Source organism: Beta vulgaris, chromosome 8 (genome assembly GCF_026745355.1).
Source record: "Beta vulgaris subsp. vulgaris cultivar EL10 chromosome 8, EL10.2, whole genome shotgun sequence".
Taxonomy (NCBI): Eukaryota; Viridiplantae; Streptophyta; class Magnoliopsida; order Caryophyllales; family Amaranthaceae; genus Beta; species Beta vulgaris.
In genome coordinates, this window is record NC_079209.1 from 37254404 (window position 1) to 37270920 (window position 16517).

Genomic DNA, 16517 nt, shown 5'->3' on the forward strand with positions numbered 1-16517 from the left:
GTATCAATTTATTATTGCTGCATTCTTCCTTTCTTTACACCTGAAAATAGCTTACATGATAGAAACAAAAAATGCGTACTTCTGGGACAGGGAAGGAGGTAAAGGAAAGCAACGAGATCAACGCCACAACTCTTTCAGTTCTCAAATTTCCCGTTTCTGAAAAAAATTGTATCCTTTTCAATTGTGGTTACATGTAGTGTATATATCTTAATGATCCTAACCAAGCTTTCTTAGCAAAGCAGATAAGTTAATATCTTGGTTTCACATTAACAGATCTAATGAATTGTTACCAAGATAAGGTCCTTACTTTCATTGCATCTTCTTGATCATTAAATGAAACAAACCTTATATAGCAATAGTTTAATACTCCCCCTGTTTCAAAATAATAGTTATACTTTGACTTTTCACGTGCCAGTTATGTCAACCAAATAACCACTGATTGTGGAATCTAATTCCCACGAATATAATTCTTCATGGGAACTTCTGCTTCTTATGTGAACCAGACAACAACATTCTATGAGTGCTTTCACAGACACCGGCAAGAGTAAAAAAAAAAAAAAAAAAAACACTAAATTAACCACTAAGGGATACCAATATTTACACTTAAAAAGGAACGTATACTATGTACCAGTAGCTAAGCAATCAAACTGAACCGAACCATGGTTGAAGTGCGGCAAGTGCCACATTTTGAGGTACTTTCTACTTTAAATTCCTTCAAGTTCTGCATAGTCTTTGTCTAAACTATTACTCTAGATGGCCCCACTCGTGTTCCCCCTTGAGATCACTACCTTATCATGATAATCTCCAGCAATAATCAGAAATGGGATTCAAATGGAAAAGATTACGTACTACAACACATCTATTTTCAGAAGATGCAAGCTTCTCCATATCCTCAGTGCAATTCAGGATTCTGTACAGATACATCAGAAGCGTGTCAACTCCTTCCTTCACTGCCTGATTAAGGTCTTTATTCCGCATAACCTGTAGGTACCTGAAAAAGACACAAAATACGCGTTTCACACAGGGAGACTGATGATGAGACAATTTGTTATGTGATAACCTAAGAACTTATTCTAGCCAGGAGACAGAAATTATATCGTCTACGCTCCATGATAAACCTTTTTTATGTGTGGGCATAAATTCCTAATACAGTTTAGTATTTTGATGAAGCATAAGATGAAGGACTATTACGATATAGCTAGAGATAGCAAAATGAACAAGAGCAAACAATAATGTAGAGAATGAGACATCGACGTTTATAGAAGAGAAACAGCTTAGCAGTCTCTCTCAGGGTTCACGTTTCAGGATTCACTTGTACAGTACAGTACGAAATTTACCACACTATCCTGCCCATTAGAGCATACATGAGATTGTGAAGCATGTAAGCTCCAAGTCTCTGACATAAGGTGTCAGTAGATCCTCCCCTATACAAGTGCATATACGTATGGGTGCACCATTCGTGTGTGGCCGCAAAAGAATGAAAGCAGCTAACAAGGGCCATAAGATAAAGTTTATTTATTAACTTTAAAATAGTTATTGTACTCACTTATTTACTGATTCTCTGTCTCGCAACATTCTCAGTCCCCTCTTTGGCCAACACCACGTATATCCTCCTTCCCTGCTCTCTGTCCTTCTTACCCTCTCCACTCCCCCCCAGTCCCCAGTTCTTCTTACCCTCTGCACTCCTCCCCAGTCCCTTATACAAGTTCACCTTACGTTTCTGCCTCCTCACCTGGCCGCCATTCCTTTCCTCTCCCTCCCCTCCCTCTTACCCAAAGCTTACTCCACCCACACCCCATAATTTCTTCTCCCCCTCCTCATTGGTGACTTTCCTCCGGTCCTCCCCTTCTAACGAGTCTCGTGCCAATAATAGGCCATAGGGACAAATTCCCTTGGCAACGGTTTGGAAACAAAACCTAGAGTAAAAGATTTTAGGACTTTTCCTTTTCATTAAACATACAAACAATTTTAAAATGGTAGGGAGCGTGGAGCTAATCAATGAGATTCCAATGACTAATCCTCATAAAGAGACCCATTCTATATCTTTGTGTCCCTAGCATCTATACTATATCCATCATGCACCAATTACCCCTTTTAAGGAGTAATAGAAGAAATTAATAATCGGAGCTCCATTTTGAAGATATTCTAATAAGTTAAAATTTAATAAGCTGACAGCCTTGCCCGTACCCTTAGTCGATTTCTATGACATTCTATAAAGTACCATCTTTGGAGAAAAAAGGAAGTAGAAAAAGAGTAATAAAGAGAAAACAACTGTGTACCTACCTTAGAGAAGCGTGACACTAGGGAAAAACTCCACAGTTAAAGGCTATCCAAGGTGTTTTCGTATATTGTTTTGATAGCCACCTTTACATGATCTATAAATTGGCAAATTGTTTACGAAAAAAAACATTTACAATTGCCTAGATAAGATGCTTTATATACTTGTATCAACTACTGTTTTAAACAATTGACATATCCGTACTCTTTCCACAGTCTCGTGTGTAATTTGGCAAGAGAAAATATATAATCTTGCAAAAAGGGTCTTTGGTAACGGTTCATCCCCAACTTTGTACATTAGTTTGATTGATAGAATTTCTTATCTATAAATATCATGCACATAAGTTGTCATATGGATTGTATAGAAAAGAATATCACCTAATTATATTACTAAAAGCTGACTCCAAAAGATCAGCCCTATTTGGTGGATTCAAAAGAAACTCTTTGTCTACAGAAGTTGAAACTCCTGCTTTCTTCAAAAATGCGGCTCTTTGGATAGCTAACAGACCATCTTCCACGACATCCTCAACGTGTACTGGAGGTGGATGCAAACCCCAATACCTATTCCTGGGAACCTGCGGTGTACTAAATGTTTAGTGATCCATATATACATATACTCCAGGGCAAGAATAAATAAGATCTTGTCCAAACATTGGGGGAAAAAATGCAAATGAATAGTAAATCAGCATGGCGTGTAGAGTCTCAAATCAGTGCTTAGCCAAATAATGACTTCTGTTATACAATTAGGGGAAAGCTAATTAATTTCAAAAGAATCCCTACTCCAGGTCCCATAACCTTACTAAATGTCCTCTTTCTTTGTGTCCTACTTAAATACCACAGAGATAACCTAGAAAAATTCTAAGGTTTAAAAACAAGTTTCTAAAGAGAAGAAACATAGTAAATATGTTGAGAAGCACTATGCAAAAAGAAACTTTGGTGCCTTGAATTCTTCTTGAAAAAATAAAATTTGAACCAAAGGGTAAACAACTGTTATGATAAAACTGTTGAAGCAGTGTTACTTTCTTGATAACAATTAACAACCAACAAAAAGAATTAATACCCACTTTTGTCAGATTATTTTTTCTTTTCACAGAAATCCTAGGTAGCTAAGTTTATGAGTGGATAAAACTATATCTTGGTTACACTATAACACAAAAATATTACGCAAAAGAAAGTGATGCTGGACTAATAATAATTAGCAGCTGTGAATACATATGTTTGTCATTTTCTTTTCACATCTTCTATTGTGCACATTCAAATAATAGCTTCTTGTCAGTGTTGTCTTCTCTCACCCTCCCTTCCACCCCTTACATTTATTTTAAGGTTATAAGTGGGTAAAACTCTTAACTTGGTGATACCATAACACTAAAGCTAATTATGCAAAGGAAAGTGATGGTATACTACTCCCTCTTATCCCCTTTTGTTTGGCTCATTTTCCTTTTTGGCATGTCGCCGAAAGATAGCCTCATACTAGAATAGATTTTATTGGACCGCCAATTAACTCCGACACTCACTATATTTGGTCCCACCATTATTTTCATTCATCAACTCCACCCAACCAAAAATTTAAAAAGTAACCAAATCTTGATGGGGCAAAATAAATGAGGACAAAGAGAGTAATAGTTTACAGTTGGACATATCTTCTTCATTTTCTCTTGCCATTTATCATTGTGTGCACATTCAACTAGTAGTTTTTTTGTTAGTGTTGTCAACTCCTCCCCGCCCTTTCACCCCTTGACTAAGATGGACCAATGAAACAACTTTTAACAGCACAAGCAAGTGCAAGTGGCAGTGGCACAAATTGTTAAAAAACAAAAAGTTTTTTAGATCAGAAAAACAAACAAATTAAAATGCAAAGGAGAACTATACAAGGAACAAAAATTACATTGAAACCCCCCACCCCACCCCAAAAAAAATAAAGATAAAATAAAATTCACAAGAGTAAGAAGGGAGAAAAGAAGGGGGAGGGGGGGAAAAGAGGTGGCAAGCTTTATAGGTGGTTACGATGACTTGAAGGGGTAATATGTGAATAGAGCAAAAATAATTTATTTCTATAAGATGTGAAAAAAACAACACTGGACACTACTTCTTACACTATGAAACAACAATATAACTTCAAAGCTAAAATTAAGTACTAGCCCAAGATGAACAGAATTACAGCACCAACTAGCTAGTAAGAAAAAAAAAAAACAATAATATGGAAAATGTTTACCAGCAAAGACCATCGATTGGGGTCTCGTATGACAAATGGAAATATTTCAGATGGCTGCATGGTTTCTGACAGTAAGAAATGATCAACAGCTTCCTCAAAATGCAAGTCAAACAGTAAAAGGAACCCCACTTGAGCATGGACAAAGGACAACATATCTTTAGACATGTCACCTTCAACCTCAAGCTCCTCGACTAACGAGATCGCTTCCTTGAAATTCTTCTTCCTTAACATATCTTTGATTTGATCTTCAGACGGTATCTTACGGTAGAAGAGTACCTGCCAAATGAGCATCAAAGTAAATCACCGCAAAAGGTGTCAGCTTCAGGTGCGCATTATCACTAAATAGTACATAGAAAATAAATTGGGTAATCAAGCAGACAACCACGAAATTGCTGATAATGAATTTCGTTGCTCTCTTATTGCTAACTAGAATTTTTTGCGCGCGATGCGTGCTGTATTTTTTTTTCGAAACAGAAACTCGATTTTCTTCGGCATAGGAGTCGAAATTTGAACATTAGGCATACGAACTATAATTGTTTTTAGTTGCAAAATTTGATTGATTTAGTTTCTGTCACTTGAGTCTCTCACCATTCTTTTTTTTTTTTTTAACTTTTGAAAGTTAAATTCTATGAACAAAATAGAAATTTTATTGAATTTATTTATGATTTCTAATATTATAATTTTTTAGTTGATTTTTGAATTAAGTACAGTTTTTATAAATTATAAAGAAAGTGGACACTTTGATTTCAAGTCAATTTTTTCATAGGTTGTAGTTTGTGAGTGATTATTATAATTATATTTTTGGTACTTTTGTTTGGTGCCCCCTTTGATTTGTAAGTAAATTTGTAATTTAGAATGGGAAGGGGGTAACATAGTCTCTTCATTCGGGGACACCATAGCTCCCCCCTTCCCTTATATAATAGAAATATGTTGTACTTTAATTCTTGAATGATATTTTACATAAACCTTTTTACCTTGATAATTAATCGCTAGTATATAATAGAAAAAGATAGGTCCAAATATATGTAAAAGTTTATTATATATAGGAAACACTAAAAAAAAAGTAAATAATTTTTTTCCTTGTCCAACTTCTAACTGATTTCACTACAAATACACCTCTATTTTTTATCATGGCCACCATTAATTGTGAATGATTCTTGAGAATAGTGATTTGTAAGTAAATTTTTGTAAATGTTTTTGTATGTATTGACGTTCTAGGTTAGTAGTTTTAGTTTGTATGTTAATTTTAATTAGATTTAATAAAGTTTCCTGATTATTTGAGTGATTTGCGTGATTTTTGTAACGTGATTTTCTCAATTGTATGAGTGATTTGTAAAGTTTCTTCTTTTAAGTGATTTGTGAGTGAGTGTTGTAAATTAATTTTCGGTAGTTTTCTTTGAGTGCCGATTTGATTTTGACATTCCTTTTGTAATTTTAGAAAGGGAAGGGGGGTAAAATAGGAATTTCAAAAGGGGACACCATTGCTCCCCCCTTCCCTTATATAATAGAGATTTATCTACCATTAAGTTTCCGGTGGCTTTTCCATATCTTGTGTTTCAAAGTATGTTAGTTTGAGTTTTGGGTTTGAAATACAGTATGCTAAGAACCTTTACTTACAAGCTAATGTTCCAGAGGAAGCCCTCTTCCCTTCTAGAAACTTCAAATAATAGGGAATCTATATATATTATTAAACCGTGTGGACAAGCATTGCACAACACCACGCGTCACCCTGCATCATATGATGATGTGGCGTCGCTTTCTCTCCACATGGCATTCATATGCTAATGTGGCTCCCCTTTGTCTCTAACATGACATTGATACGCTAACATGGCCTTCCCTTAGAAAACGATCAAAAAAAACTTGCATAAGAGGTCTCGAACCTCTTACTTTGCAATGTCAAGATCTTACCACTAACTTGTGCTTGTGTCAAAATATTAACTCAAAACTATACATCCTCTTTATCTCATCAAATTACCCGGCACATGGCTGGGGCCCAACTAGTTCTTTCCTTAAGAAGGGTAAGCTTGAACTTGCTTACTCCAAATATGATAAATGGTCATTTGATAAAATAAAACGTTGTCGTAGGGTGGGGAATGGATGTAGAGGAGTTAGAGAGTAAGGGTAGGGTAAAGGGAATGATTGAATTGACATAGGTTTTGAAAAACACAAACCACAAACCTTTCCTAAATTCCCTTATGGTTCCCTAAAAACCACAATCCAAACACCCCCTAAATGCCAATTGGCATAGGTTCTTGCCCACACATTATTTCCACCTTAATGAAAGGATGACATTACACTTTCATACATAATAATTAGAAAATAAGTAGAAAACCAAAGCTCCGCCTATTAGCTTGTAACGAATTAAATTAGAAAGACACCAAGGAGGGGTCAACCATATACAATTAATCATGAAGCAATATATGTACAAAATCCAAAAAAGCGGAACTTAGAACCCTGGACTAGGAGAATCTACACCCTTAATTATATAGTTGTTTTTTTTCTTTCAAAGTGCACCATCAAATTGTTAATTTTTCATCCTTGTTTTTTAAGCTACATGGACATATATCTTTCACTGAACAAAGCTTAATACAACAAATCCCAAAAAAGGCAACGATAACCACCAAAGAGAAGGTCATCAAGGACAAAAGAGCAAAAGAGGACATGCCCTCAAACCATCATGAAGCAATTTATCTACAAAAGCCAAAAGGGAACTTAAACCCTGGACTTGGAGATTTTACACCCTCGAATATTTGGTTGTTTCTTTCTTTCAAACTGCACCATCAAATTGTCAATTTTTCATCTTTCTTAAAGCTACATAAACATGTATTAAAAAAATGCTCAATACAACAAATCCCTAACAAGGCAACGATAAGTGCTAAAGAGAAGGTAACCAGGGACAAAAGAGTAGAAGATCACTCATAACTTATCCTCCTCCTCCTCAAGGCACAAGCTACAACTTGTAATATAGAAATTCCTTCTCTTAAGAATATAGTTAATTGGGATCTTGTACATGACAACTTCTTAGGCAAGGGGGGAGGGGCCTTCTAAAGGAGCTTTCGTCTTCCATAGATCAATTTTAAGGAAGACCAATAAATTCCTTAAGGTAATCAAATCATAGAAGCTCTTAGAAGAAGAGGATCCGCTCTTTTCATTTCGTCGAATCATCACTTCATGCCTCTCCAAATCAACCTCTTAAACAACAGAGGTTTTAGTGAACGTCCTCACCAAATCCTCTACCAAATTATGTGAAGTTCTTAAAAAGGAAGCTAATGAATGATTCTGATGGCCATTCCATGCTAACACGTGTGAAATGATGACCTCCTTGACTAAAGAACATATGAACAAATTTTCAAAATGAGCATTTAGTTATTAATGCCAAAAGATAATTTTTAACCCACTCTATCTACAAACCAACAAAAGGACTTAAAACATGCAATCAACCTAATGGATTTCTAAATGCCCACATCATGAAAAGAAGAGATATTCTTGGTATTAGAGCTTGGCACTGTATATAAAAAAGCTTGAGGCGCATTAAGGCCATATGGATCCTAGTGCACATAGGTGCCTTGGTGCACCCAATTGTCTTGCGCCTAACCACAAACGCGCCTTAGGTGCGCTTTTTTTACACTAGAGCTTAGCGATGCTCTTCCATTATGCCTCGTCAACCTCCAACACCACTTCGCTTTAGGAGCTTCATTCATCCATAGGAACAGCCTTTATAACTGATACAAGGACCTCCCAAATGCTTAGGTAGACGACCTTAATCATGTTCCTTGTGCTTTAGACTCAATAATTATGACCATGTGATTAAGTAGTACTTTGATCCTCATAATGCCACTGTACAATACATGAGGGTAGCTTCTAAGAACTTGGGTAACACAATTTCATCCCGAAATGGAGTTATTAAGGTTGTTAAGATGTTTCAAGGAGAGAGTATGTTAGACAGACCAAGAAAGGAAGGTAAGAAAGTCCTTAGATTATCACGAGCCAACTTCGCAAGTTGTGGATCATGGCAAAGATGATAATAGTAGGTTAGTTTGTCACTAAAATTAGGTGTATATGGAACTGATTGTGCCACTAGAAACAAAGATGAAACCCATTATGTTGCTAATGCATATTCATTCAAAGGATGTTCATACAACTTGTGTGAAGGCAACTTTTGAGTTTATTAATGTTAGAGATCGCAGCGAAAATTTGACTTCTACTAGATGATATGAAATTCATACCTCACAAATAAATAATATTTTAGGGATAAACAAACCACTATGAAGGAAATAATAAATGTAATGTAAGAAAAAATACATTTTTCTTAAACTAAACTTTAATGATGTGAATAATGAATTGAATTTCTACGTTACAAGCTAAGCTTTTTATAACAACTTATATCCTCTAAAAAAAATGGCTTAAATTCTTTTACTAAAGAAAACAATTAAACTTGTTTTCCTTTCCTACCATTCTGCCATTATTTCCTCTTTTCTTTCCAACAACTTCTCTTCTCTTTTCACATTAATTCATAATGCTTAAATTAAAGAATTAATTAGTTTGTTAATTATAACTATATATTCTCACGATTCTCCACCTCGTTTATAATTTGAAGAACATTCAAATTTTGGACGAACAAATTGCGTAATACATATCCAGTTGCACCATTCTGATAATGAATGCCTACGTACCCTTCGACCAGGATCAAAACAATCGTAGTTCCATTTCTTTTCCATGTAATACCTAACATAGGACAATATTTAGCAATTCCAAACAATGCTGGAATTTATTTCCTGTCACAACTTTGGTCATGTATGCAGGGTTCTCATTTGTTCGCACATTTAATAGAGAAATATTGCCTTCTTCTATAACATCTCGCACAAAATGATATCTCACATCTATATGCTTGGTTCACGCATGATGAACTTGGTTTTTAGACAAATGAATTGCATTTTGGCTATCACAACTAAGATTCACACAATCCTGCTTCAACTCCGAATCATCTAGAAGTCCCCATAACCACAATGTTTCCTTTAACTCCTTCTGCCATAGTCATATAATCGGCCTCTGTCGTAGATAGAGCCATTCTAGCCTGCGTGTAACATTGTTCGCCAACTAACCAGACAATCATATATTTTAAACACATAACCAGTAGATCGTCGTTAATCTAGATCACTGGCATAATCAGACTCAACAAAACCAATTACCTGCCATGTATCTCTACTAAAGCACAAACCTATGTCAATGGTACCTTTTAAGTACCTTAAAATCCATTTCACTTCTTCCCAATGTGCCTTGCCCGGGTTCGCCATGAACCTAGTGACAACACTAACCGCTTGTGAAATTTCTGAACGTGTACACTAGCATAAGGTGCATTATCCATGTATGTCTTATCTTCCGCTATAGTTGGACATTTTTTTACCAGATAGTCTAAAATGTGAAGCCAATGGAGTTACCACTAACTTAGCACCTTTCATCCCAAACCTTTAAATACCCCGTTCAATGTAGCCTTTTGGGCTCAAGAACAATTTTCGGTTTGATCTCTCTCTTCTAATCTCCATACCCAGTATCTTCTTCTTTGTAGCGCCCAAGTCTTTACTTTCGAACTCATCACCGAGTTAAATTTTTAACCTATCTATCTACACCTTGCTTTTCGAAGCAATAAGCATGTTGTCCACATACAATAGGAGATAAATATAATCACCTCCACAAAGTTTACGAATGTATACACAACAATCATAATTACTTTTGGAAAACTCTTGCTTTAACATAAAGGAATCATATCGTTTATACAACTGTCGAGGAGACTATTTCAATCCATAAAGTGATTTCCTCAAGCGACATACCTGATTCTCTTTACCTCAACTTAAATCTATCAGGCTGATACATATAGATTTCCTCATCCAAGTCACCATTTAAAAGAAGGCCGTCTTTACATCTAGTTGTTCCAACTCAAAATCTTCATGAGCTACAAGATACAATAACACTCGAATAAAAGTATGTTTTACCACCGGAGAAAATATCTCATTGTAATCAACACCTTCTGTGTGTGCAAATCCCTTGGCCACTAGCCTAGCCTTATACCTTATTTTATCTCACCTAGAAGGATCCTCTTTTCTTTTATATACTCACTTACAAATGATAGCAGTCTCCCACAGGCAATGGGACTACCTCCTATGTCTTGTTTTTATGAAGAGATTGCATCTCTTCCTCCATAGCAACCAACCAACTCTCGTTATCCTTGTCTTTGATAGTTTGTTTGAAGCTGATCGGCTCATCATCTTCCACCGAGAGTGCATATTCTACCAAGTTTACCTGCCTATAATGTGTAAGAGGTTTGTCTGACCTAAACTTGTGAACTGTTTATTTACTCTTTGGCCTAGTGGATGCCAAAGATTCTTGTTGTTGTTGTAGCACATGTACATTTTCGTGCTGGACTCCTCAAGATCAAGCTCATCCTCTTCTGCATCTCGAGCAACATCAGGTTCCTCAACATGACTAGAATCTGGTTGGTATATAGATTCTATCTCCACTACTTGAGTATTTAATGTCATTCCAACATCAACATCATTAGGCATCATAACTTTCGATAAAGCTACCATAGATCTTTCATCAAAGGTCACATCCCTGCTGATTACAAATTTAGAGTCCTCTACACTCCAAAGATGATAGCCTTGAACCCCTTTTGGATAGCCCAAAAAAAATGGTTTTCGTGGCTCTTTCATCAAGCTTATTATCCTTAACATGATAGTAAATTGTACACCCAAAGACTCTAAGTCTCTCGTAATCTGGATGTTCCCTTGACCACACCTTATGGGGCGTGTCACCATCTAAATAAGAATGCAGTGAATCGATCACAATTAGAGTGCATACACCTTGCCCTCTCTAAGTAGTATACGATTCATGTTCTTCAACAAACCTTGTCCACTAAGCAATGATAGACACTTTTCTGACAATGCCCAAGGCGCATGTGCCATATCCTCATGCATTCTATTTGGTCTTTACTTTCACCGATTCCAACTGCTATATCACTTCTTACAATTGTTCCCAAAATATCATAACGATTACCGAGACGAATCCCCTCCATCACTACCAAGGAACCGCGAACAACTTTTAAAACTCCATTCTACCACCATTTTTCTCCAACAAACCAAGAGAAATAAGGTTCTTCCGCAAATCTGGGATGTGTCTCACATCCTTCAAGGTTATTATTGTTCCATCATGCATCTTGACTCGGATAGTACCAAATCCATTCGTTTTGCAAGCATGATCATTTCCCATCAAAACGGTGCCACCATCCAAACTCTAATAAGTTGTAAACCACATCCTGTTTGGGCACATATGGTGTGATGCTCCCGAATCAAGCATCCAGTTACCAGATATCTCATTGCATTGTTCTGAAGTGAGTATATCCTTTAAGTCTTATCAGCCTCCCATATACTAGTAGATAAAATTCATATCGTTGAGTGGTTGTTTCTGCAATAGGTAGTTATGTAATGATGCAAACAAGTCTTCGTAAAAGGTTAATCCTAAAGTCACGTATACGAGCCATTAACATTCCAACTAAGAAAAACATGGACATTGAGGATGATGATTATGTAGTGTTGGTTCAGTTGATGCTAGCAATTGCATGTCTTAGTTGCAAATAGAAATAAAAAATCCTCTCTCCATTGACTGAGGCAGCTCTACAAGAGAGAAGATAGTGAATAACCCAAAGTAGCCATCCTAGTTATATAGGTTATACTGTCTTTTATAGGTTTATAAAAGGGGGAAAAATATGACTCATTAAACTATATTGGTGTTTGCATTGAGGCATACCACTTGTGGAAATTCAGAAGAAAGGACAATTAGCTACTAAATAGATAGCAAGATATAAGGCATTTGTACTTCTGTCGAACTTTTGCAGTCCAATTACCATGATGATTCTTAGCAAAAATATCATCTCCAGCAATGATATTTCCTATCGATTCATTGGACTAAATTGAATGAAAACATGATTTTCTTGGCTATAGAAGACATACAACTTAAGAAGTGAATGATAAACAAAAAGGGAAATTGCATTAGGACATGACAAGATGTCATCATCTCATATTAATTCATGCCAGAATATATAAGAAAAGCACCAGAATAAAGACTCGTAGGGGGAAGCAATAAAGGACTCAGTAATTAACCTTAGATGATGTGGCAACAGCAACAAATTCTCCATTCACTTCCTCCTCATCAGCAAGAAAACAATTACTCGTTCCAGTGCTACCCACAAAAGAAAGAGTTTGAACACAAGTTCCCAATCTTTTATGATACAATTCCATTTTTCCATTACCAGCTACCACCACATATGTAGACAGCTCCGCAATCGAACGGGGAGCACAACCAAACACCAAGCTGCCTCCAACAGGCTGCCCATGACTATCCACAATAATTCCCGCATTGTCAACAAGCAACATCACCTTCTTATCTTTCAACAGCAATTTGAGACAAGGAGTAGCAGTCATATCCGGAAGCGAAAATATCAAACTAACATTCCCTGTAATGCAGGACATTAAACTATATGCATTACCAGTCCCTAAAATTAACGAATCATCAAGCCAAGTCATAGTCTTTACACCGTCAATACACATCATTTCCTTCAAAACCCTGAACGATTTACCTTGCCCGTCGACATCTCGATCATGCTTACTCAACTCAACGAACACCAATTTCTTCCCCATTGCCACCACAAAAAGGCAGGCACCATCATTATTGTATCGGTTCGAGTCCAATTCTGTAACCTTCACCCCATTCGATCTCATCCCGCCCCCTAACTTCTTTATAATCCTTCCACCCACACTACTATTACTAAAACCCTCCTCATAAATCCAATCACAACTTCCAGATTCAGAGCTCCATATTCTTCTAGCCACAACATTAACACCTTTCAGACTCAACTTTTTCACAGGTTGTAACAACTGAAGATCAACAAGATACAGAAATCCGTCCGAAAGAACTAAAACTCTACCAATTTGAGCAACAACATAAATAGAATTAATAGCAGACTGACTTATTGATACTAATCGCACAAACTTTACCTTGTTCCGATCATCAGAATCCGCTTTTAGGGTTAACAGAACGAGAACTCCGGAATCAGTGCCGGCGTAAATTCCAAGTTGAGTATTGGAGAGAGTGGCAATGGCGAGGCAGCTGAAGGAATGTTGAGAGGAGAGAGAAATTGATGAGAGGTCAAAGTGTGCAAAAGACTCCAAAACTGTCCTCGATGTTGAGGATTCCAGTTTTTTCGCCATTACAGAAGCTCTCAAGAACTGCCAGCGACAAATCACAGCGCGTTACTTTTTTTTTTCTTTTTCCCTCTACAGACTATAACGACATGCTTAGTCATAAAAACCAAATAAATGGTTCATTTCTCCTTCTACTCCCCATCATTTTCACATGTCAATTTCAATTTCAATTTCAATTTCAATTTCAATTTCATAATTAAGTATTGTAATTATAAATTCGTAATTATTAATTTATATTATATAATAATTATCAGCGACTAATTAATTATTAGATTTTAAAAATTAATATTTTTAAAAAAGAAACAACAATAGTTTGGTGTCCCCTTTGAAAATATTTTTTAACCATTCATTCAATAAAAATACTTATTAAGATTTTGAGATTTTCTACAATCATAGCCCTTCCTAATTTAAAATATGTATATCACAAGAGGTTCAAAGTAGCTAAAATAAACTTTCATTAAAATATGTGTAGTGAAAGAAAAAGTTTATGATTGAAGAACAAATTAATATAACTAAAGAAATAAATTACAAAAGCAAAGACATAAAATTTTAATTTTACCTAAACTTTAAAATGCAATACCAACCTCCATTAACAAGTAATAAAGATACCAAAAAAATAACTTCTTCATCAACTAATTTTTATATTTTGTATTTATACCACACGATATTTAATTATAATTAATAATGATTATAAATTACATTTTTCAAAATTACATTTAGATATAATTAAATAATAATTGATAAAATAATCCATGCACGCATCGCGTGTAGAGAAGGCTAGTTAAAATAAAAACAAGACATGCAAATCAAATATCACCTTAAAACAAAACACCAAAATGGACAATATTCCAATATTTTAGTTCACGCTTCTCCCGAACATTGCTCATATACATGTTAGATCAAATCGTCTTTCAAGGACAAATGAGTTTGTTGATATTCGATTTGTACTTTTGATGTCGCACTTCGCTCGTTATAATATTCAAAGTGACCTTCTTCCTCTGCTTTGTTTGTCCTAGCAGAACGACATAGAAGTTTGTATGCATCGAATGTATTCATGTGATTTGGTACGTTTTCCGTTCTTCTTCAACTATCATATAGTGCATAATTATACACACTAACATAAACTTATGAAGTATGGTGACATCCAAAGTAAGGGATAGCATTCGGATAATAGCAAAGCAAGATTGTTATAGTTTAATAAGTTATTAATATTTAATATTCATCTGATAGTATATAAATTTAGTAAGGCTATAGAAACTCGAATCATAGACCTTCTCGATAAAACAAATCAAACATATTATTCTCAAAAAGATTTGAACTGTTTCAAAGACCCAATATGCATGCTTTCTTTTTGTTTTGCATTGAGCACTTTCACTAACTTATACTATCTTTATATGCATGCTTTGCTTGCACGATATTTTTTGCTTATTGTTGTTATTCAGTCATGAAATAACATAAAATTGGTTGTTTGATTATAATTATAATGGAATCTTTATCATAGACACATGTTATTCCACTCACTTTAAGTGTAATTTTAAGAATGATTACGTTCATTTTCGATTTTAAATATTGCATTGATTTATATTATTTTTTAAAGAAATTGCACTATCATAACATCTTTTGTAAAATTATAGGTGTCTTTTTCTCTTTGCATTATGTACATTTTTTTATATTGACGATTATTTTATAATCAAAAGTGTGAATTTTTTAGCATTGCCTTTTAAAGACTATTATGTATTTGCAGTTATGAGTAATACTCATTCTTTTGAAAAAAAATTTACTACTTATGTTTAGACCTGGCGAAGTTGGTCCTAATCAGAAAATTCGATACAAAATATCTGGTACGTGGCATGATCTAGGTCCGAACCAGACGGTTCGTGTAACACCCCGACAATTCTCTATTTTTCAATATACCTTTTTTAATATAAAACTTAGAAAATTATCAAAGCATTATCGCCCTTGTGATAATGTAATCCCCCGTAAATTTATGAATTTTATAAATATATTTTAATGTATAATTATTTATATTTAAGTATATTTTAGTATTTAATTGATTTATTCTTCAAAGTTTTACTATTTGAAAGTCAAAGAAATTATTTTAATTATTCAAAGAAGTCAAATATTTTATTAAGTTATGCTTTGAAAAATATTTGATAACGTTTGAAACGTTTTTGGATTTGGACTCCTAAATAGGTTTGAGGAACCCAAACACTTCTAAAATTGGAAAAGGATTTCTAGTTTGAGTCTAATTATCTTTTTCTAAACCCACAAGAGGAACCTATATGAACCCTCATAAACCCCAAAATTTTCCCACACAATTATTTTTTCTGTCCTCCTTCCTCCCACAATATCGATTCTCCTATTTCTTTTTCTCTCTTCGATTTTCGTCCTAACTCTCCTTCGGCCTTCACTTCTTTGTTTCATCGGCTGTAATCCCCCGAAATTTATGAATTTTATAAATATATTTTAATGTATAGTTATTTATATTTAAATGTAATTTAGTATCTAAATGATTCATTTCTTTTTAAGTTGACTATTTGAAAGTCAAAGGTTAAAACACCTTTTGGATTTAAAAAAGTATTTCTAAGTGGGTACGAGGAATCCAAACACTATTTGGATTAGGAAAAGGACTCCTAGTTGGGTATGGGGACCCAAATAATAATTTCATTAATCATTAAACTCTATTTGTGTAATACCCCGAATTTTCAAAGATTATTTTATTACTTATTAAGATTTAATATTGTTTCCACTTAAAAATCATTTTATGATAATGA

The 16517-nt window shown here is 34.9% G+C and overlaps 1 protein-coding gene across 8 annotated transcripts in view; it reads right to left on the bottom strand.

The window, feature by feature from the left end:
• Positions 1 to 13830, bottom strand: part of LOC104901395 (vacuolar sorting protein 3) — a 32375-nt gene extending 18545 nt beyond the window's left edge. For 6 of the 8 annotated variants that reach the window (XR_007269054.2, XR_007269057.2, XR_007269056.2 and 3 more), the window contains exons 1-4: positions 12643 to 13830; positions 4490 to 4765; positions 2656 to 2852; positions 850 to 991 (exon numbers count right to left, since the gene is read on the bottom strand). Coding sequence is in view for 2 of the 8 variants with exons in the window: in XM_010688964.4 (XP_010687266.1) it covers positions 850 to 991; positions 2656 to 2852; positions 4490 to 4765; positions 12643 to 13749 (1722 nt within the window). In the remaining 6 variants the exon portion in view is untranslated. The remainder of the gene's footprint in view (positions 1 to 849; positions 992 to 2655; positions 2853 to 4489; positions 4766 to 12642) is intronic. The other 2 variants (XM_019251217.3, XM_010688964.4) reach the window with 2 other exon arrangements.
• Positions 13831 to 16517: the final 2687 nt, after the last annotated feature.